The 23602-nt window shown below is 39.4% G+C and overlaps 1 protein-coding gene across 2 annotated transcripts in view; it reads right to left on the bottom strand.

Annotated features, from left to right (window-relative positions):
* Positions 1–23343, bottom strand: part of LOC117435645 (solute carrier organic anion transporter family member 5A1-like) — a 49539-nt gene extending 26196 nt beyond the window's left edge. Inside the window, exons 1-2 of one of the 2 annotated variants that reach the window (XM_059017287.1) lie at positions 23196–23343; positions 21166–22708 (exon numbers count right to left, since the gene is read on the bottom strand). In XM_059017287.1, the coding sequence (XP_058873270.1) occupies positions 21166–22105 (940 nt within the window). In that variant the 5' untranslated portion in view covers positions 22106–22708; positions 23196–23343. Of the gene's footprint in view, positions 1–21165; positions 22709–22992; positions 23162–23195 lie in introns of those variants that run through there. The other variant, XM_059017288.1, reaches the window with a different exon arrangement.
* Between the last annotated feature and the right edge of the window lie 259 nt (positions 23344–23602).

The following is a 23602-nucleotide window of genomic DNA, read 5'->3' as shown; positions in this document are numbered from 1 at the left end:
ACACCCGGAGAGTACAGCAAGACATTTTGCCAGTGGATACTGAAAACGATCAGCAAAGATAACATGAAGAACAAACACCCAGGGTGACTAAATCCTGACTGCTTTTTTGATTGGACAAACTCAAGAGTTGGTCCAGTGGTTAAAGAAAAGGGCTTGTAACCAGGAGGTCCCCGGTTCAAATCCCACCTCAGCCACTGACTCATTGTGTGACCCTGAACAAGTCACTTAGGCTCCTTGTGCTCCGTCTTTCGGGTGAGATGTAATTGTAAGTGACTCTGCAGCTGATGCATAGTTCACACACCCTAGTCTCTGTAAGTCGCCTTGGATAAAGGCGTCTGCTAAATAAACAAATAATAAAGTATTTAATATACCGTGAATCAGAATGGTTGGTAAATAGGTACATTAACTCCCAATGTATCTGCGCTAAAGAGAATGACAAGCAAGGCTTTGCAATCTATTAAACTACTATTAGTGCATCAGTAATAGCAATAGTAGTACATGTGCTGATTTTATTTTTGCAGCTATATCTATATATTTATATATACATAAAATCACACACATATTCACTTACTGTTAACCAATGTCAACAATACTCCCAAGGTACAGTACCGATGAAGAACCAGCAGTTAAAACTTGATAGATATTAAAGCTTTGAAGATTAGCCAACTACCTGTACACAATTTACTGTAATCATGCAACACCTTGAAGTCCATAGGAAAATGGTGCAGTATATTTCTCTTTGCACAAATAAAAGGGCAACCATGTGTCTTATATATATATATATATAATTACAGCCTTTTTACAAGAGACATCTGGCACTGGCAAATTGTCCCCCTCTCTCTTGTATAAAAGGCATTATAATTCCTGTTGCTAAGCATACTGTATAATGAATTTAGAGAGTGAAAATATGAAGAGTCGACATGCATTCCCACTCACTTAACTCGCATGACTAGGCAAAAAACAAGAGAATGCAGATGGCATGTGCAAATATTAAGTGATCTATGGAAAAAAATATGTAGCACCCCACACACTCTGCAGCTTAAACTCCACATCCATTTAGCAAGTAGGGATGGGAATTTTAAACGTTTAAACGTATATAAACTCTAAAGAAGTGGTAAAACGTTTAATAATATGCTAGACGTATAACCGTTCACATGACAAATGTCACCAAATGCATATTTTTTTATGCATTAATTTTAGTAATTTATCATTAGTAGTCTGTCGCGTATCAGACTGCTCTAGTGCCACAGCAAGGGCGGATATAAAAAGGAAGGGGTTTGGCAATTGCCTACAAGTAGCTTTTCTAATTGGTGCAACAGAAAGATTGACACTGGGGCGGGTTTTATTCTCAGTCGATCTGGCGCTTCATTGGTGCACTGTGTGTGTGTTTATGCCTGTAGTAGGCGTGGTATGGTATCAATTCCACGGTGGGGTTAAATAACGTTAATGACCAGTGTTTTTTCTGAGTTGGTTCTATATTTAAAATGGCATCTCTAAAGAAAGGAAGCCACGTTTGGAAGTATTTTGAGGAACCTGGACGAGAAAACCATGGTATGTAAATAATTATACCAAACAAAACTGCCGTACCACAAAATCACAAGTTCAATGCTTCACAGTTTGAAATGAAAACATTCAGAATTATTGTGGATGGAGCTACTGATGATGGCAATGAAAAGCAAACATCCATAACAACATTTGCTAAAGATTTGGCCGAAAATTGTGCGTGATCACGTTATCCCCTATGAGGACAGCGAGTGTGAATCGTGAATGCTGCAGTTTTGAAATCGATGTAAGATTATCCCAATACTGTGCCGACCCATCAAACAATAACAGCGAGGCTGGAAAAACGTAAAGAAAATTGTGCTGCAGTTGTTCATACAAAACTCTCAAAAGGGAGAAAAATGTGCAATTACCACAGACTCATGGACCCCATTCCCCAATTTTACCATAGGTGGAAGGCTTTTTTCACTTGAAATTGTTCTGTAAGCTTTTCCGAACAGCCGTTTATGTTTAGTACAGTTTTTATTTGTATGTTGGAACTACTGCACTAAAGTAAAGGGCCACTGAGACACACTTCAAACAGGTAGACCAGACATCTATTTTTACAATTTAACGTAAAGTTGTGTGGATACATGAATTTGAATACTTTGTTATTTAGTAATACTTGACCATATACAATAAACTGCACAAGAAGGCAAACATTATATTAATTACTTAATATATTACTTGATTGTGTGTTACTTTGGCACTTTAAATAGGACTTGTTGCAATGTTTGGGAGGTTTATGTACACTAGTACAGTATGTAGAGAGCGGTGTTTGATTCGAGTACTCGGAAATTGTAATGCTCAAGTACTCATCTCGAGCAACAATAGATCTCAAAAATCCAACCGCTATATCAAAGACCGCAAACTTTTAAATCTCTGAGGCAGACTTTTTTAATATCAGTCAGTGCTCTTTAGAATTCCAAAATATTGTGCTTTTTTTATCCCTGGCAGTTACCTTTTCCAAAAGTGAAAGTATTTCCAACTTTTTTTCAATTGTAAGCACAACTCGCTTTCGCGTCCATGTTAATTTTGGGCGGTTACTTAGAACAAAAAAGAAAGAAAAAAAAAAACCTACAAAAAAACGTAATAGGTTCCTGTTTTTTTTTTTTGTTTTTTTTTTTGGTTAAATGAACCTTTAAGAAACACACTATTCTAAAAACATTATACTATCCGAAAATGTGTTCAGTATGTATATAATTATATCACTAGCAACTTTAATTACAAAAATAAATATAAACATTTCAATATATACTTTGATGTGTAGGGTTTTTTTTTTTTTTTTGTACTTTGTAGTTAAGTCTTTGCGATGTTAAAACGTTATTTGCTTATTTAGGTTTTATTTGCTTAGAAAATACTAACCAGGTCTGTCAGTATACAGTAATGTAATATATAGAGAGAGTGTGTGTGTATATATAGTTTAAACTCTGACATTGCAAAGAGTTTAAACATTCATAAAAATTTACCAAAAGCACATCCCTACTAGCAAACCTGGGATGGTCTAATTATACCTGCTAGAGAAGCTCAAGGACACAGCTGATTTCCAATTACAGATTCTCTACAACTGTAAAAGAAGCGCTGGAATTCTATTTAAAAAAAAATGAATTCTATAGAATAAAAAAATCTATGATGTTTATATGCTGGTGAGGGTTAGGAAGGCATAGATAGTGGTGCTATCAAGGCCTTTTATTTAACCAAATAAAACTAAACAAATGATTTTTATACAAATAACAACATACAGACTTCTGGACGCTTTTTAACAGCAACCCACTGGAGCTCCTTCTTAAGCCCCAGCCTTAATGAGACTGGACATACAGGCTAGTTGCAGCCTTTTATACACCTGCATCATTTAAAACAAATGTAATTGGAGCACCAATCAAGGTCTACAGTTTCTTCAGTTCCAGCAACATTCACTCATGGAAATTAAGTATTTTAAAACCAGGCTCAAACTGAACCCTTTCCTGGGTCCAGGTCACTTAACAACATTTAACAACTAACACTTGACACTTCACACTTTAAATATGTAAATAAAGATAATGCTGTTATTGATGATGTTGGTGGAATAATTATGCACATTCATACTGTAGAAAGTGAAAACAAGTACCGGCACAAATATGAACAGGAGATTTTGCAATTTTAATTGAAAATATGCCAGCACTTTCTTCCCTGTAGTATTTCCTCTGGCCAATCCTTGTCACTTGAATCACTAAATGGAAATCATTTGAAGACTATGGACAGACAGCAAGCAAAAAAATGAAAGTTACATATCAAAAAAGTACAGTTAACGCATAAGATCAGATTTGATTATGCAATATTTACTCATGGGGATTCAATTAAAAAAAAACATTATGCTGTACAGATGTCATTTCACCAAGATCTCCCAAATGCACTATAAACTGAAGCGCCAAAAAACTGTGACTAGATGCATTAAGTACACTACCTAATTACTGTACCACATAGGTACTGGTATAAAAGCAGCTGCAGTCCCTGAAATTGCAGTCACTGTAGCTGTGGATACAGTATTTTTACCTGGTACTACAATGGCCTGCTTACTGTATGTTCCTTGACCTGCTTTGTTTCTTATGCTTATTTCAGATGACACGCAAAACGATATTTGGTATTTAGGTGAAACACTAGAAAAAAAGTCATATTTTGTTATCTTGTTATACAGTTATTTTTGTTATACAGTGTCTTACTTTGAAATACAGTGTAGCAGGAAAAATATATACGGTATATTCAGAAATGAACACCTCATACTTGAGAAATGCAGAAAAACAGTACCAATACATTTCTTAAGGCGGCGTTGAACATGGTACTGTACTGATAAACCTCCTACTGCAATGCCTAAGGTACCCTGTGCTTGTCATGGGTGACAAATGATATTTGTGTGCTCTGTGCACAGTACTTTATATTATGAAAACCTAGCAACAAGATCAATTCAGCCATCTGACCTTGTGGGAGACAGATAGAGAGAGGATGTGGAATGGTTATATTGTCATGGCAACTTGCTGACACAGCAGTGTCTTCTTACAAGTTATACCATTACAGCTCTTCCACAGACCATCACAACCTTTTCATAATGTTTCAGGGTAAATGCAAGCATAGAGAACCAACGACAGCGCACAAATAACATTTGGATTTTCCTCTTACAGCTGAAGAAATCTGGGGAAGAGAACTAGTCACCCAGTTTCCCCAACTTCAAAGCTTTACTGTACTTTCAGAATAGTATTTACCACTAGTTTACAGTACAATATGTTCAGTTATTTTAAAAAGGCCTGATACCAAGCAGTTAGCAAACTACAACGGCTGTCATAAATGTTGCTAAATGATCATCGAAATATTGTGAAGTGCCTTAAGGGATTACCATTACTTACCACTCCCATGTGAGAGGCTTGTCTAATGATTTATTATTTATTTTTTATTTAGGCCACAGACCATTTGGGACTAATGATTCACTGTAAGACAAGGTTTCTCAGGTGACACAGCCAACATTTTAGACAGCCCCTAAAAACTGAAAATAGTAGCCTCTGTCTGCCAATTTTGGACTACAGTCTTGGTCTTTTTTTTGTATTATTACACATTACGTTTTTTACAATGTTTTCAGGAACACAATAAACGTGTTCTTGTACAGCATGTGGCCACTTTATTAACTCAAGTTAGGAAGAAAGAAATGCTATGCAAAGGACCTGAACCATGTGATGTGTCGTGACCTGGCAGGCCAGGTACATAGCGGTTAGTTAAATCGGTACCAGCCAAGATGAATCTGGTATGATAGCAGGTGCCTGACCAATCGGAGGATCTGTGCCACAGACTGCACCTGCCAATAAGTAATAAAGGACCGGTGTCAAGAGTCTAATGGAGAGTCTGACCATCCTACTGTTTGTATTGTTAAATTTGACTCGAGACAACAGGACACGTGCAGATATGAAAGCAAGCTATATCAACCAGAGAAGAGGGAGTAAGACAGGATGCATTAAGAGGAGACACACAAGAGGCAGTCCAGTAATTATAAAAGTTCAGTAGAAGAAACTATAATTTACTGTGCTATGTAGGCAGGTACTGTACTATACCATATAACCTAATCTTTTTTCAAAAAAGTGAAGCTTTTTAAATAAATATTGTAGAGGTAGGCCTACTTACTAAATAACTTGACAAAGGATGTGCAAGTAGAAATGAAACTCTGTACAGTAATTGTTTCGGACATTAACTCAGCTGCTCATATCTATAACTTTGTAATGATGATTATGAAAAAGAAAGAAAGAAATAAAAAGTATCACCGCCACCGAGTTGCCTGCGGTATGGCATTCAGTCACTGTAATCTACCCATCTTCATGTCCGAGCCAGGTTTCAATCTATCACATCTTGTTTGAGCTCAATCAGCCTCACACACAGCTGCCACTTGGCCTGAAACCCTATAATTAAGGGGACTGCCTCTTCAGAAAAGATCTAGGTTATCATTTGTTCTTGTAGCAGGTCTTTCACTTCGTGTGGCATTTTGCAGTCCTCAATATACAAACAGACTGTTGCTTTGACATTGGTTGTATACAATCATCCACAATTGTTTGTTGGGTCCCTGTTCTGGAAGCTTACAGTACTTTTTGTCTTTCACTGCCTACATAGCATACGGTATACCGACATGGGTGTTAGTTCAGTACCCACTGTACAACCTGAGAAACTACCGAGTATACTCTTGAAACTGAAGAAATAAAGGACACACATATGATGCTTTCTTTATTGGACACATTCAATATTGTATATAGTAACATGAATGACATTTTTTAGATGATTCTTAGTCAGGTTTTTGAAAAAGCCTGCTAAATGGATGTAAATAATGAAAGATCAATGTCACGGTTTAAGCATTCAGCAATTTCCCGTGTAGAGGGGCATTTTATTTCCACATGAATGCTGGGAAATGGGTCACCTCCCAGACACTAACTAGAGAATGGTAAAGTTCAGATATTCATTTTAATGACTTTACATTTTATTTCGTTAGTATACTAAATCAAAACATTCTGTGATGAGTGTTTGGTTCCAGCGAAGGTGTTGGATTGGCAGTATTGGGGACGGTTTTTTATCCACTGTCAGCCTTTGGAGGATTTTTTTTTCATTCCTCTCATTGCCCACTCTTCTTCCGCTGCCCTGTCGATGACTAAAAGCAGCTATGCACTTTCTCTTGTTTTAATTCAAATAGAAGCACTGGCTGATTTAGCTTACTTCCACTACCCATTTGCTCACAAGGGATCGTTGTGTTGTTTGGAGCTGGTTTGGACTGAAGCAGGGCTGCAAATAGCCCAGGTGGAAAACCTACTGTAAAGTTATAAGGCACTCAATGGGTGGAATGGTACTAGCAACAATTACCAAGCAACCCACATCAAGAATAGAACAAAGCAGCAACATGACAACAGCTCTAAATTACTGATTTTTTTTTTTTTTCCTGGGATATCCATCCACCAGGAGCTAGCTGACCAGAATGAACTTTGCATACAGTAGGTGCCCCATGCTGCAACAGAACAATTTATGGTAATAGTAGTTCTCGTAGGTTGCCCCTATAGTATCAGCAGCTTTAGAAGTCACCAACAAGGGAAATAATTATTGCAGCTAAAATAAAAAAAAAACTATCCTAGTCTCTTTTTTTTTCTTTTCAGGTACACAGGGGCGTCTGAGGACATTTTCCTCCAGGTTGGCCTGTTTTGCTCTCCTTTTTATCTCCATTGACGGCGTGATTTGTGGCATTTCAAAGCAGTCTCCAGCACAGGAGGCCCCAAGATGCTTTTCATTAGACTCCCACAGCTGTCAACTGTCATAAGGAATCTACATTGTTGTATCAGCTCTGCTCTGCGGGCGCGATTCAAGTTTTACATTCAGTTGCGACAGGGTCTAACATACTAGGCTTCACAGAGCTTTTGACAGCCAGAATGCTTGCCCGTGGAACAGTCTCATTAATTCGCTATAGTGAATTTCTATTCTAACAACTAAAATGGTACCACAGGAAATAATTTATAAGTAGATAAAACAACGTGACAGTAATGTACATATTTTAATGTTTAGGTTATAGTCACAGGTCCTTTTCAACATGAGAAGTGTGCAGGAGTTACATTAAGCACCCCTCCCACCACCCCACCTGCAATTTGACAAGCTAGAAATGCATGAGGGTATTATTCTTTTTTGGTCGTGGTAAGTGTTATCTTTCTCCCACTCATGTGCATTCCAGTGAAGGTTCTTATAAAGCAAATCTTTCTTCCTCACAAGGCACAGATGGCAGATAGTTGCCAACAATGCAGGGCCCTGTGGCAATCTCTTTCTTAATACTACACTGGGCAACACATGGCACATCCCTGTTCTCTCTTGAACCTTAGTGCATGTAACTAGCTTTGAAAACGTCTGATATTCAAAACAGAAACACACATCTTTTGAGCACTCAACCATTACAGCCATGGACATAAAAATAGGCGAAAAAGTATAAAAGAAAAAGTGCATAACCATAACCTACAGCACAACCAATAGTCATGTACTGTAAAAGTTTGACATAAGAGAATCTATGATATCATAATGAAGCATACTGTACAAAATGCAAGCATGGGTACACTTACAAAAGATGCCTTGAGTCATTGTCTTGGGTATTGGTATAAATCTGCTTGGGGTAAATCCGCACATGCTGTGGCTTGCCGACAGAGTGCTGAATTTTAGCACAGGCACAGAACAAGTTATGGGGAACACACACACACACACACAAAATGACACATTTTCAATCACTTGGTTAAATTAATTACACGTTATTATATAAACAGTTACATACAAAGACAAGCTTTCAAGACCCCTGCAGGCATGTGCTAATGAAAAGCAACGGGTGGTTGTGGTTTATAGAGCTATAGTTTACATTTGTGTGTCAGTTAATTAACCATGTGAAATGCTACTACAGCGCCCCCTATGATCATATTTTAATGATATCATTGTATTGCAGATGGCGTGCTCCGTGCCAGTACCATTCAGCATCATGTGTGCTAGATAAGCCTATACCCCAAGCCAAATGACTTCACAGTATGCCAGCTGTAGGAACTGTATTAGACATATCACTTGCTAATTTAAGCAAGCTGTCATGTAGATGAAAAAAACAACACAAAAAACATGGTATTACGGTAACTACTGTATATAGATGCAGTATACTTTTTATACTCTACTATCGGAGACCAGTTTAATGGTTTATCCTGTTAAAGTGGAGTTAATACATGCGCTACATGACACGGGTGTACAACACTGTCTTCAAAGACAGTTAGGGACTCGAATTTGGAGTGTAGAGGGAAGTAGTGCAAGAGCTAAGCCCTTCATCATGGTCTCGGCTTACTGTGAGTGCACAATTCCTTAAATTCTTAGGGTAATCTCATTTTAATTGCATCCCAGTAAATAGCAACTACAACTCTGTAGGGACTACAGTACATACAGCACTTTCCTGCCAGCCTTAAGTTCTACATTGTAATGCCATAACTGCTATTTCTGCCATTTACTATTCTATAGTGTTTTTAAACATAGTTCAGCAGGATCCTTTCAGAAGATTGGGTGGCTTTGAAATGTTATGCATTTGCACATTTCAGCATTTGATTCTAGAATACATTTGCATGTCATAAAGAGTGCACAGAATTAAATTCTGTACTCCAGACAAAAAAAAAAGTACCAGGAGGAACCCAGTCTTGTTGGCTTAAGAAGTCCTTACTGCTTTTACCTAAGAGCATATTAACTACACCAGAGTCTTCACGCAAATATTACATAAGGATAATGCTAATTTAAGGCTATAAGGAGAGGTAAGCCATGATATTGTGGAAATCCATGCTTGTATGTGATAACAAGAGTCTTACTGTATGAATTGAAAAAGCGGAGATAATTAAGGTACTTCTTTAATTTGATTATAGTACAATTTACTTTGTCCTTGGGGAAACTTATGGTATTCATTGCTAAGTCATGTTCATGTAATACAGTTGTCTCAGCTTATAGAATCACCTCTTAAGAGAACACTTTGGTTTAGGGAACACCCTTGTGGTGAAACAGAATTTTCCCATTGTAAATGCTCCGCCTAAAGGAACGGGAACTTCACTTAAAACCATAAACAGCATTACACTGCCTAAATTCTAGCAGGCCTGATGACATTTTCAGTACGATTTACGATACAAATGGTAATTCTGTGTGAGTGACAGATGATCGCACTTCTAGCAAAGTAGCAAGCTTTAGCAGCATGGGCATGCCTGAATCAGAAGGGAACCCTCAGCCGTGTCTCCTGTACTAATCTACACAAAATACACACGAAGCACCAAAATACACATCAAGCACTGTAGCTAAGGGGACAGTCAGGTGCACGTGCCTGTGCCGTTTTTAATCCTGGAGAATCACATCTGTAGTTTTTCCATTTCTCACAATGAAACAGTCAGCCTGGCACAGCTACAGTAAAGAACACAATCAGCAATATGGCCTGCCTTGCTATGAAAGCCAACAACTTACTACAAAAATCAGTATTGAATATGAGGTTTATACTGTATTTACCTTAAAAAAAAAAAAAAAAAAAAAAAAAAAAAAAAACCCTGCCTGAATTGCAGATTAAATTCAAATACAACAGATGTAGTCTGTATATTCCCTTATGGCCTTATTACAGCAAAAATACTGCAACAGATTAACAATACAAGATTTAATGCATGGATTATGACAATTTTCCTTTGAAATTATTGATCATCTTGGCATAATTAATAAATACATATTCCCCTATGGTAACCATAGGCAGTAAAACAATGTATTATGCTTTTTTTGTACTGTATATCATGTATTAAGCATTTATCTGTATTTAAAGTATTTTGGATTTTCTTGTCGTTACTGCATCTTGTAAAGCGCTTTGTGATGGTGGTCCACTATGAAAGGCGCTATATTATTATTATTATTTATTTCTTAGCAGACGCTCTTATCCAGGGCGACTTACAATTGTTACAAGATATCACATTATTTTTTACATACAATTACCCATTTATACAGTTGGGTTTTTACTGGAGCAATTTTAGGTAAAGTACCTTGCTCAAGGGTACAACAGCAGTGTCCCCCACTGGGGATTGAACCCATGACCCTCTGGTCTGGAGTCCAGAGCCCTAACCACTGCTCCACACTGCTTTTTTTTTATATAAAATAAAGCTTGATTGATCGATTGACAGTACAGAGTACATCCCCTTTATCTAGTGCATGGATAAAACTTACTTTGCTGGTTTGCAATAGCAGTTGTTTCAATTAAATCTGTAAAGCTGATTTTTATTTGTGTGATGAGCAGTTAGGCCTACAGTAGTATGTATGTAATACAGTTTCTTTCTTAAATAAAATAAATACAAATAATTCCAGAATACTGCAATACTTAATTACTGTAAATCAGGAATGACTTGCAGTGTGGTGTGTGATACTGTAGGGTTGCTTATGGACTGGCTACAACCAGACAGGCTTTTCCTAAACTGCATGGACACTGTATATGATTATAATGCAGGGCTCTTTAACCCCTAGACACAGAACCAGGCTACTTAGAAATCCACCCATTAATTCATAAAGCTGCTGATTATCATGACAATTCTAGACCAGGAAAAACAATACAGGAAGCTCCAAATGCAAGTCCTGGAGAACAGCCAGAAAGGAGAGCAAGAAGGTGTTTGCCAAGAAGCACTGGCATTTCAAAAACCTTAAATGACATTCATCTAGGATTTTACTTGGTACCACATTGTTACAGTAGTTCAGGGTTGTTACACATATCCTATTGGGCATACAGTAAAGGGATACTGTCCCTTGGGGGGGGGGATATGCTTTTTTAAGGGGTGGAACCACAATTAATATTCCTGCTTATATGGTAAGAATTGCCATGTAATTATGGTGGGGCTTTGATTTATTTTTATTTTTATGGACACCACCTCAAACTGGTGTGAAAGTTATTTCCTGAGCATGCAGATCTTTGATTTGTGGTTCAGATGCAAGCTATTTGAGATTTCTACTGTACAGTACTGAGGCTCCACTATCCACTGTACTTTACCATTCACAGAAAGGGATATCGCAGTAGAGAAATTGCTAAGGGGAGTGTACGGTAAAACCTACATTTATACAAGTTATTTTCTCAGGATATCTCACGAGGTTCCATTTTGTACCCTAGTAGTAGAACACTGTGTGGGGCCGATGTACAACCCTGCAGCCTCTACACTGTAGGGTCTGACTGTAGAGGCTGACGCCCAGCATTATGTGCAGTAAGAATTAAAAACTAAACCAAAACACGATTCAGTGGCTGAGCTGGATCTGAAGAACAGGTGTTGGTTACTATCTTGTTTTTTCTCAGATCTGAACTATAAAGACCCCCGTGTTCTGTCTGAATATTTTAATGACAACAACTTTTTTTTTTTTTTGGATTAAATTACGAAACAGAACACCAAGTACAGTACCCGATTGCTCCTGCAATTGATGTCACCGTTTGTACAGTTGATAACAACTTGTCTGTATTAATAATTTATGTATTATTAAATGTGACCCTTAGATGCGAGTTAAAAAAAGAAACCATAAGGGTTTGATGAAAAGAAATAGTGTAGGCATTGTAATCAGCTTTAAACTGAACACCATATTCAGTGAAAGAGCAACACCTGATTGTACCACACAAACAACAAATAGTGTTAAACTTTACAGCATTTATACAAATCCTATCTAATATTGGAATTATTCATTTAAATGTATTTACAGCAAAACAAACTGCTATCACAAAGTGAAAATCATTACACAATTCTAAACCCTGGCACTGATGAATTAGTAAAATTGAGTTATCCTAGCATCTACTGTACAGTAGTGAAAATGAATGTTCTTTGGTATCAAGTGAACAAGTTAAAAATGACAATATATTAGCTTTAACATTGCAGTACACTAGAATGATCCAATTAATACTGTACAGCAATGTATTACTATGCCACTGAGAGCTGTATCTTATAAAACCCTGACCCATGATACTGGCTGTGCTGTACAAGCTGTGTGGTATGGAGACACTCCTACGTACAGTACTAGTACACTGTGTACAGCTCATATTTCTGCAGATTACAGCACTCGACATTAACAGATAATACTTAAAACCAATGAGATAATGTAGGGAGTAAGATTTTACCGACAACACTACTGAACTTCTTTGCAAGTAATAAAGGTGCAAATGATTTGTTCTCGAGTGTGTTACTACTTTCACTGCTTCAATGTTTTTTCAGTTGAACTTATTAATTTTAAATCACGTCTTTTTCAGCCCGGTTTGTAATGTGTGAACTCTACAACGTATTTTATCATACTTTATCGGAAAGCTTTAACCTACCAAAAATGTTACCAAATAAAAGGCTGAACTAAATAAGGGTGTGTGAAATGGGTCCTGAGCAAGTTTAGGAGCTGGAGATCTTTTAACTGTACTGTACTGCAGTTTTATGACTTGCTTTAGTTCCCTTTTTAAACCCTTTGTGATCACTGGACTTTAAGTTTTATTTTTATACCAATTGTAAGAGACTGATTTAGGTCACTGGTTCTCATCTTGCTCATGTTATATAAGTGAAAGAGAGCAGCTAAGTGAGCATAATGAGGCCCTCCCCTGCTTCATCAGCACAAAGTAAAAGGAAGGTTAAGCTACAGAGACATAAAAGCTTGAACTGCACAGTGATCAGGTGAGGAATGAAAACAGAGAACTGTACAGTACACCATTATAACAAAATGAAAAACACACTTCCCCAACACACACACACAGCCAAAACTGACACCTGATGCACACTTCTGACAATCTACTGTACAGTTAGGGTTGGCACCTGTCCAGGTTTGAGCCAGACAGTCCGGGAATTGGCATCTGTGTCTGGGTGGCAGATATTAACAAACTTGGTTTTAAGTGAAACGCATAAGAAACACCAACTTCCTTTAATATTTATAACGGGACATTTTGGAGTGGAATTTATTTTGGCTTTATTGGCGGTTTGGACTGGAGCAAACCAATAATACTTCCACCAATCAGAGAGTGGCATACAGTGTGTGATCCCACCCTCTGACAGACTGGTATGCAGCATGGGTTAAAAAAAGCGCACACTGGACAAGGGAAAGAATGTGTCGGCTGTCAAAGTGAATATGAGAGCGGCAGTGAGTGATGAAGCCAATTTGCTTAGAAAATTAAAAGCAGACTGGACATTTCCAACAATGGATTTAGGAAATCTGGAATTTATGATGCAATCAGCAACTCTGAGGCTGTGTAAACTGTGCCTGCTACTGTGGTACCTGTAGGACTATTCTTTTTTAGGTTAAGCAGTTTTGTGTTATTTATTTATTTATTTATTTATTTATTTATTTACAAGGGGTTAAGTAGCAGCCAAAATTGTTTATGCCAGAATTGTTAGAAAATCTGTAACAATGGTGCAAATTTGCTTTGGATTGTTATTGTAGATACTACTATCCACTGTGCAGGTATCGCAAAGTCCCTAAATAAATTAGTACTGCACCGTATAAAAAAAAGCTGATTTTGCCAGTGCTTGCTAGTCTATTAACCAGTTTTAAATTGAAGGTGTTTTAGTTTCGGCTTTACTGTTAGTTTTCACACATGCAATACTGTCCTACAATTACTGCATGATACTGTGATCATTCCACTGTGTTATGTTAATGAACCAGAGCTACGTTTTAAAACTGAGAGTTATCAAATGCCTATCGTTAAATTGTACTGCAGTTAGTAATCCTTTCCAATTACTGATATCTTAAAATTGAAGGGCCATATAAGAACAATAAATATTGTAACTCATTTTTAGAAGGCCTTCTTTGTTGTTCTCCAAATGGCTGCAGTGACATTGTAGATGCTATAACTAGTTACTGTAAATGAGATACTGTTTTAGCAGACACATTTCATTAAGTAAACATGTATTTGAATGTTTTTTAAATTAAAAGTAGAAATACAAAACTGACCGTTCTTTGTGAACGTGCTAAGTGATAAATGCCAATTCAAAAAAACGTCAAAATCTACCAAAGTAGCAAATCTCTAAATTTAATACCAGCCAAAATTTCCAGTTATAAGGTACATTAGTTGCTTAAAGGATTTCCATTATCTTATTAGAAAGGTACTGTTTACAGTAATCTGTACATTAAATACATAACCTTTACAGTAAAAGATGGATTACTTACGATATATAATGGTAATTAAACCATATATATGTATGTGTATGTATAAACATTGCATATTTAGCGGTAGCCATTAGTAACATTGAAAAACCCGAACCAAATCTGAGCACATTTTGACTCATTTTGTCTCTTTTTACCAACACACAACCAATAGTGCCGTAGTTTTTAACGTTCATTAATAACCTTTGCCATGACACAATGGCTGTAAACTAATTCTGAACATCACAAAACTGCCATTTTGTAAAAACAAACAAACAAAACATGTAGAGACAGGATCGCCACTTCAGAAATTGCATTGATTTGCCATGGCATTACTCATCACCACAGCTATTGTCTCAGGTAAGATTAGCCTCTACCCTACCAAGATATAGCTACTATTTTTCTGGCTTGCAAGTTAGATTGCTACAAATATCATGAGCACAATGCTGTGTTTACTGCATGATTATTGATTTGTACCGAGATCTGGTGGTATTGTGTTAAACTATTACAGTATACTGCAGTTTTGATAGAGCTAAGCTGACAGAAATATGTCCGGGTTTGGTCTGTGGAAAAGGTGGCAACCCTATGTACAGTACATCAATTAACCTCAATTGTGGTGTGTATTACTGTAACAGGGCGAGCAGCCCTGTACATTGTTTATTTATTTTTAGATCGGGGTCTCCCCCTCCGCCCCTGTGCAGAGTATTGTTTTTGTTTATTATGATTTATTGTATTGTATTTATGACGGCGTAGCGCCGTGTTGTTTTGTTTATTTTTAAAACGTGTCCTGGCAGAGGCGAGATCGGTGCTCGTCCTCTGCCAGGAGTAATAATTAAAACTCGTGCAGAAGGTGGCCATCTCCCGAATTAATTAGGTGATTTAATTTGTTGCTAATCGGGAGATGGTCACCTGTTATAAAAAGCCTGCAGATCTCCAACGCGGGGTGGGTGTTGGAAGGAGAGTGAGCGAGAGGATTAAAACGAAACTAAAAGTAAACTCCAGGAACAGTGAAGGCAAATGCTCAGCCTGACCTGGGTTTTGTTTATTATTTTTGTGTTCGTGATTTTGTTTTGTTTAACTATTTATTTTGCTCTGTGAGCGAGTGTTTTCTGTTTGGATATTTTATTTATTTATTTTTGGTTGCTTTAAATAAAACGGCGCCCGCGCCACTGCACAATACCTTTTTGTTTTTGTGGTCCCTTCTTCTGCCGTGACGTCAGACCACTCAGCCATTCCTGTCACACGTGGTGTCCTGCGTGGGATCGCAGCGCCTCCAGGACGCAGGCAGAAGAGGGTACTGCATCTTTTTCATTTTTTTTTTCGTTTTTTGATTGTGTGGAGAAAAGGAGAGTGAAGAGGAGGATGGGAGGAAGAAAGATGAGAGGAGAGAGGAGGAAGAGCTGCAGAAGGCAGCAAAAGGAGCTGCAACAGCGGCCACCAGGGGTTGTTGTGGTGGAGGAGTGGTGCCCTGGTTGTGGGGAGTTTGGGCACACCGTGGCCATCTGCCCCACCCAATACCAGGGAGAGGAGTGGGCTGCCCAAGCGAGCCAGGACCAGATACCCCGGGGGAGACCCCAGAAGCGGGAGCTACCAGCCGCGGCCACCAAGCGGGAGAGCAGCTGGGATGCCATCCTCCGGGCGGTCATGCATGACTGCTGGTGCCCCATCTGCGGTGAGCGGGGACATTCTCCACTCAACTGCCCTCTCCTGTCAGAGGGGTGCCTGCTATGCCCATTCCCACCAGCAGAGGGAGAGTGCCTGCTGGTCCCACCACCACTTGAGAGAGGAGACCTGGAGAGGGAGACTGAATGTCCTGCGCCTGAGTGGGAGGAGCCCGAGCGTCCTGCGCCTAAAAGGGAGGAGCCCGAGCGTCCTGCGCCTAAAAGGGAGGAGCCCGAGCATCCTGCGCCTAAAAGGGAGGAGCCCGAACGTCCTGCGCCTAAAAGGGAGGAGCCCGAACGTCCTGCGCCTAAAAGGGAGGAGTCGGTGCGTCCACGGCCCGAGAGGGGGGAGTCGGTGCGTCCACGGCCCGAGAGGGGGGAGTCGGTGCGTCCACGGCCCGAGAGGGGGGAGTCGGTGCGTCCACGGCCCAAGAGGGGGGAGTCGGAGCGTCCACGGCCCAAGAGAGGGGAGTCGGTGCGTCCACGGCCCAAGAAGGGGAAGGCCGAAGGTCCACAGCCCAGGTACCTGCCAGCAGAGGGGGAATACCTGCTGGTGCCGCCTCCATCTCCATGGGAGGACTGTGAGTTGCTCCCACCTCCGCCAGCAGAGGGAGCATTCCTGCTGGTGCCACCTCCGTCGCCCTGGGAGGACTGTGAGTCGCTCCCACCTCCGCCAGCAGAGGGAGCATACCTGCTGGTTCCGCCTCCACCGCCCTGGGAGGACTGGGTGTCGCTCCCCCCACCACCAGCAGAGGGAGAATACCTGCTGGTGGCGTCTCCACCGCCGTGGGAGGACGACGTGTCGCTCCCACCTCCGCCAGCAGAGGGAGCATTCCTGCTGGTTCCACCTCCACCGTCGTGGGAGGACGACGTGTCGCTCCCACCACCAGCAGAGGGAGAATACCTGCTGGTGCCACCTCCGTCTCCGTGGGAGGACGACATGTCACTGTTTTTGTTTATTATGATTTATTGTATTGTATTTATGACAGCGTAGCGCCGTGTTGTTTTGTTTATTTTTAAAACGTGTCCTGGCAGAGGCGAGATCGGTGCTCGTCCTCTGCCAGGAGTAATAATTAAAACTCGTGCAGAAGGTGGCCATCTCCCGAATTAATTGGGTGATTTAATTTGTTGCTAATCGGGAGATGGTCACCTGTTATAAAAAGCCTGCAGATCTCCAACGCGGGGTGGGTGTTGGAAGGAGAGTGAGCGAGAGGATTAAAACGAAACTAAAAGTAAACTCCAGGAACAGTGAAGGCAAATGCTCAGCCTGACCTGGGTTTTGTTTATTATTTTTGTGTTCGTGATTTTGTTTTGTTTAACTATTTATTTTGCTCTGTGAGCGAGTGTTTTCTGTTTGGATATTTTATTTATTTATTTTTGGTTGCTTTAAATAAAACGGCGCCCGCGCCACTGCACAATACCTTTTTGTTTTTGTGGTCCCTTCTTCTGCCGTGACGTCAGACCACTCAGCCATTCCTGTCACAATTACATACTGGCAATTAAGCTGGCAGAGGGTCAGAAACAAAGGCAGTTTTCTAAGGATAACTTCAGTAAAAATTTTAAAACATGCAGACAACCATGAATCAGATCAACCCAGTGCCTGGCAGATGAAGCATGCTAACGAAACACTAAACCGAACTGCCAGATGTTAGCTGCATCGGGTAGATCAGTCAGTTTGTTCTACTGCTGTCACAGAAGCAGTCAGAGGAATTTCACATATATATAATATGATATATTTTAACATGAACCCCTACAAATACAAATCAGTACATTTTGGCCCAGATTACTGTTAAGGCCGGGTTAACCACCGCTCGCATGCAGGGTGAACATGGGTTTCTAACAGCTGCTTTACTATAATTACCAGCAGGAAACTGAAATGACTTCCCTCACAGCTGTGTTTGCAAGGATTGCTCCACACCACACTGCAATATATGGCTTATCTACATAACTACTTTAATTACAGCATTTAAATGATTTATTGCTTGGTTGGTTTACATGTTATTGTATACTGTGCATGGGCCACGTCTTGCAATTTGTAAGTGCATGTCTTTGAACGTAGATAGTGTAAAAGCACTGAATTTCATTGCCTGCTTTTCATTTCAGATAAACTGAAGGTGGACTGGAAGTTAGCACAGATGCTAGAACATGCTGTAAAAAGACATACCAAATTTTAGTCGTTATCATTCAATATGCTTTTGAGACATTAGTGAAAGCAAGTTGTTAAAAGTAATTGTAGCTAATTGTAGCTAAGAAAATAGCTCCATAAAATGTCTCCACCATGCACAGTTATTCATTTTAGAATGGCAGTTTTGAAAGAACACATGTAGCATATATGTATTTTCATCTAAAAACATATCTGGTTCTACACTAGGATAATGAAAATGCCATGCTTTTTGACTGTCTTGTACTTGCTGGGTCATTCACCTGGAGGGTGGCATTGTCCCCACCCTTTCACTAGCTTCTTTGTCAATAACCAATTAGCTGCTTCCCCAATTGACTGACTTGCTTTCTGAGCCACTAACATGCTTTGACCCAGAAGACACTGCTGAGGTGAAATGGTCCAGGGAGTACAAGTGAAGATAACCCAAGAAAAAGCCATATAAAATCGAGTTTCCTTTAACCTAAAGAAGTACCAGATATCAATTTTAACAATGGGAATACATGTGTGCTAGAACACATTTCAAATCTGCACATAAAAAAATGTATATTGCTAATGGGAGTGTAAAATGGCCGTTTTATGGAATAATTTTGTTAGCTACAATCACTTTAATAAGAATTAGTCAATTCAATGTCCACAGCATCCAGTTATCTTGCCAGCCAACACCTCTCTTTCAGATGACTCTCCAGTTTGTATTTTGATATTTCAGAGACAACACTGGACCTCCTGTCTCCCAGTGCAGTCGCCAGTTTTATCCACTACTGTGGGCCACACTGCCTCCCAGAAAGAGGCAGGTAGTGGCTGATGAACTGACTGCATCACTAGTTACACCTTACTCAAAAAGATGACAAACATGACAAACCCCATTGGAATCTGCCATCACATGTGATTTGTGTGTCACCAACCACAATGGAGAACATAAGAACATAAGAAAATTTACGAACAAGAGGAGGCCATTTGCATCTACATGCATCTCTTTGAGAATTAAGCTCATTGTTGATGCAGCAGTACTGTTCTGCATGAACAGGACACATTTTGGTTTTTGTGCTTCCGTTTTGTGGTCCTGTAAAATATTTTTTGGAGCACTGCAGGTACAGCGCGAGATCAGAGCTGTTCTTCTCAATGTCTGTTATATTCTTCATATATCCCTAGTATTTGGATCCCCATGCTCAGTCTCTCCGCCCCCATAAGCAAGGAAGGTTTGCAGTGCCAAAGAAGAAATTCTATCTGCTAGGTGCAGCAAATGAGCAGCATCCACACACAGTACAGCGTTTTACAATAATAAAAAAGGGAAAATGGGAGTGCCTATGAATTTAAACATATTGTTATTTCTACAGTTGTTTGCAACCCCCCCCCCCCCCAAAACACATTGGAGCATTTAGACCTTTTTTTGTGATCACAGCTTGGAAATGAACATATAAGGTGCTGCTAAAAGTGGATAGCATGCTTCTGACGCTGGGTGTTATATTATTAGGACATCTATTGTTCAACAGTTTAACAGCAGGAGCAGGTTATGAAGATGCTGACCTTTTGACACCAGGCTTAATGGAAGCCTTGCAAGAAAAGATTACAAAAGCAGAATCACTGCACTCTGTTTTAAATCAATAATAATAATAATAATAGCATCAGGGTCTGGCACGCACACTTTGTTGCCACAAAAGGACTGCACTCTGCAATGCGTGTACAGTTACTGTATGGACGACAGTTTTGCATCACCTAGAATTTTAGGATTGAGACCATTTTTAAAAAAGAAACTGGATGAACATAATTTAGATCTTATTTACCATGATGTAATCAAAGAAAATACAAAATGATATCGCAAAAAAAAAGTCAACCAGAAGCTATAATAGTAGTACAGTATTTGGTGTTAGATTTCAAAATGTCACATTTTTCAATTTGTCTGTTTTTCGTTAAGTATACGAAAAACTACAAAGCGGTATGTAATTCAATATGTTAACTTAACATTATTCAGCAGGTTTCATTTGACTTTATGAAGCAAAAATGTGTTAATTCTATAATTCTACAGGGTGATGCAAAACTTCTGGCCATAGCGGAACATGAGAATTTACTCTGGAATAGAAAAATAAATCTGTATATATCTGCTACTTGTGCCAGGAACCTTCATCAACAGCAGAAAAAGTAATGTTATGAATGACTAAGAGACAAAGGCACTCCATATTTCACGCAAAGATGGTCTCAAAACGAACATGGTAGAAACTGTGAAATATGTAACTTTAGTTTTATAGAAAAATTCAGTGAAGCCCATGCAATATTCCTTTATTAATGCCCCCTCCCCTCCCCTCCCCCAACAATTACTTGTCCCTGAAAATCCCTGAATGATAAGCCTCTGAGACTGACTTTCAAATAATTAGATATAATCATAGCAAAGGTCAATCTCTGTAAACTTTGTTGGAGAAAATATCCACCACATTAAGGTGTTTACAGTTCCCGAGGACAATCCTTCATAGCTGTCTGTCTGTCTGAAGTCACAGCAGATTGTGCACATGCATGTGTCACATTTGTAAGGCACTCCATCACATCTCTGGCATGAAGTGCCCTTTGTTACCATGCTGGGTAAGTTAAATGGCTACTTTATAAGGAGCTGGATCATACACTTTATTAAAATAAATAAATAAAAAGCAGTGTGCCTATAAATCTCGCTCTTACCTAAATACAATGATGCATTTTCTTTCTTGACGTTGTCATCAAGGTAGGTTGGGCCGAGGGTGTAGATGGGGGTTGATCCCATTCCGATAAGGATCTGGGCACAGATGAAGAGAGCCACATACAGAGAGTGGTCATTTCCAGCCTGCACCCTAGGACAGGCTGGCGTCTCCATTGGGTCCTTGCCAGTCCCATTAAAGTTCAGGCACAAGCCCTCGTTGTTAGTGGAGGAGTTCATCTCCTGAATTTGATAGGGTGGGGAGATGAAATGAGGTAAGGAGAACATGGCAGCTCCAACGGAGATAAACACTCCCCCCACAGCCAGCCAGCGTGGCCTTCGTCCTTGGCCTCCAAAATAACTGATGAAGACTACCACCAACAGACTGCCAATGTCAAAGCAGCTTACCAACAGCCCTGATTCGGAGCTCCTTAAACTGTACCGCTTCTCAATGGTGGTAATCACACTGCTTAGGTAGCCAGACACCATCAGGGACTGGATAAAGGTCAAAAAGGACATACAAGTCAAGAAACAACGGGAATCTGAAAGAATCACACTGAAATACTTTTTACCTGGAAAACTGATCATCTGCAAAGGTGAAAACCCAGTGCTTTTGCTTTTCACATTGTTACAGTCAGTCCTTGCAGCATTGCTTACCCCTGAAATACTGAATTTGGAGGGTGAGAACCCATTTCCCACAGAATCGGCTTTCCCTTGCATTACACTGAACAAACTGCTCTGGTCTAGGTTTAGGGATGACTCTGTAGTGTTTATTAATTTTGGTATCGATTCCCCACTGCCTTGCCTATAGCATCCATTTAGAACAGGTAAACTTTTGGACTTGAAGTTACTACATGGTTCTTTGACATCCTGTTCCTCCAAGTTATACTCTGGAGGATCTTTTGGTAAGTCAGTGCTGGTGTCTTCGATTCCTACTGAAGCCATTACGAAGAATTCATAGAAATTTTATAACAGAAATAAATATGAAATCAATGAGGGGGGAAAAAAATCACCAAATTAAGGGATAGTTTAAAAGGACTTAATTACTCCATCCCGTCAATTCTCCCACAAAAATGTGAGACTCAGTATTGACATGCTTTTGCTACATTTCGGTTTGCAGGAGAAACCCCATGTGTATCTTTCAAACATGTATTGTTTTCAATTAGCTGCTTCTGTTCTTATTTTAATTGGATTTGGCAGTTGTACAGAATAGTGCCTCCCTTACAGGCAAGTAAAAGGATTTCATCACGTCCTCTTTCTTCTCACGGGTCGATAATATGTAACAATTCGTTCCATGTTGTCCCTCCAAACGTTGAGTTGGTTCCCCAGAAAATAAAAGATATTAGTTGGCTGCCAAATAAAACGTTCGCTAGCACAGTAGTTAAACTGGGTAACTCCGTGGGAAAAACTAATAAGCATGTCATTTCTTTTTAGCTTATCGGGCCAATTGACAGCTCTTTGTTACTTGCCAGCGCATGTCCTTTGAATGATTATTACTTCTCTTCTGCTTATGTCCCTGACGCTGAGTCAGTCAGTGATGCCGGATCCCTAGAGGAAAAACATAAAGCAACACACATACATACTTAGATTACTTTTATTTTTTAATCGGACAGACTCTTATTTTTTTCAATATATAGTACGGTTCGAAAATACAATAGTGCAGCGCATGGCAGTCTACTGTTTTAATATTAAAAAGCTAATGTATGCTAAAATTATCCTGCTGCACTCATGCTATAGGTGTGGACACCTGATTTCACAAAACATACAATTAAAGCCAGTACTGAACAGCAGTCAACCACGACTACAGTCAAATGAATACACATTAAACTTACACAAAGTAATGGAATCGACCTGGCAGTAGTCGTATATATGATGACCAGTCACTCATAAAATAACTTAGAAGCATTTTAATCTTGACAGCCGATACAAAAAATAAATGTTCGAGGTTTTTCCACAATTACGAAAATAAAAAATAAATAAAAAAAAAAAAGGATAAAAAGCCAAACTTAATTTACTTTCAAACACCAATACTCACACAGCACACAATGCAGGTTGCTGTCATTCCCGAGCCGGCAACTCAGTGAATGAGATTGCGGATAGCAAATGATGGAGTGGGTAGAAATGCTGGTGCAGTATGGGGTTTGTAGTGCGCCCTCAATTGGCCACTATCTCCGCTGTGTTCTCTGAGATTAGATTTAAAAAAATAAAAATCATCGATCAACATATATGTTAAATATTATGCTGTCTCAGCAATGTATATTTATATTGATAAAATAGACAATATATGCAATACATCATTATTCGATTTCTTTGGTAAGAAGCTATGTTGGTCCCAATTAGACTACAACTTCCAAGAGGCTTTGTCTGTGGTATATGTCTCCCCACGCACCCCCTCTCCCCGTCACGTGTAGTTAAACAGCTGAGACCCTCGCTGACCCGTGA

This window comes from Acipenser ruthenus, chromosome 3, assembly GCF_902713425.1.
Source record: "Acipenser ruthenus chromosome 3, fAciRut3.2 maternal haplotype, whole genome shotgun sequence".
Taxonomy (NCBI): domain Eukaryota; kingdom Metazoa; phylum Chordata; class Actinopteri; order Acipenseriformes; family Acipenseridae; genus Acipenser; species Acipenser ruthenus.
Note: the sequence above shows the minus strand (reverse complement) of the source record. Positions and strands in the feature narration are given on the sequence as shown.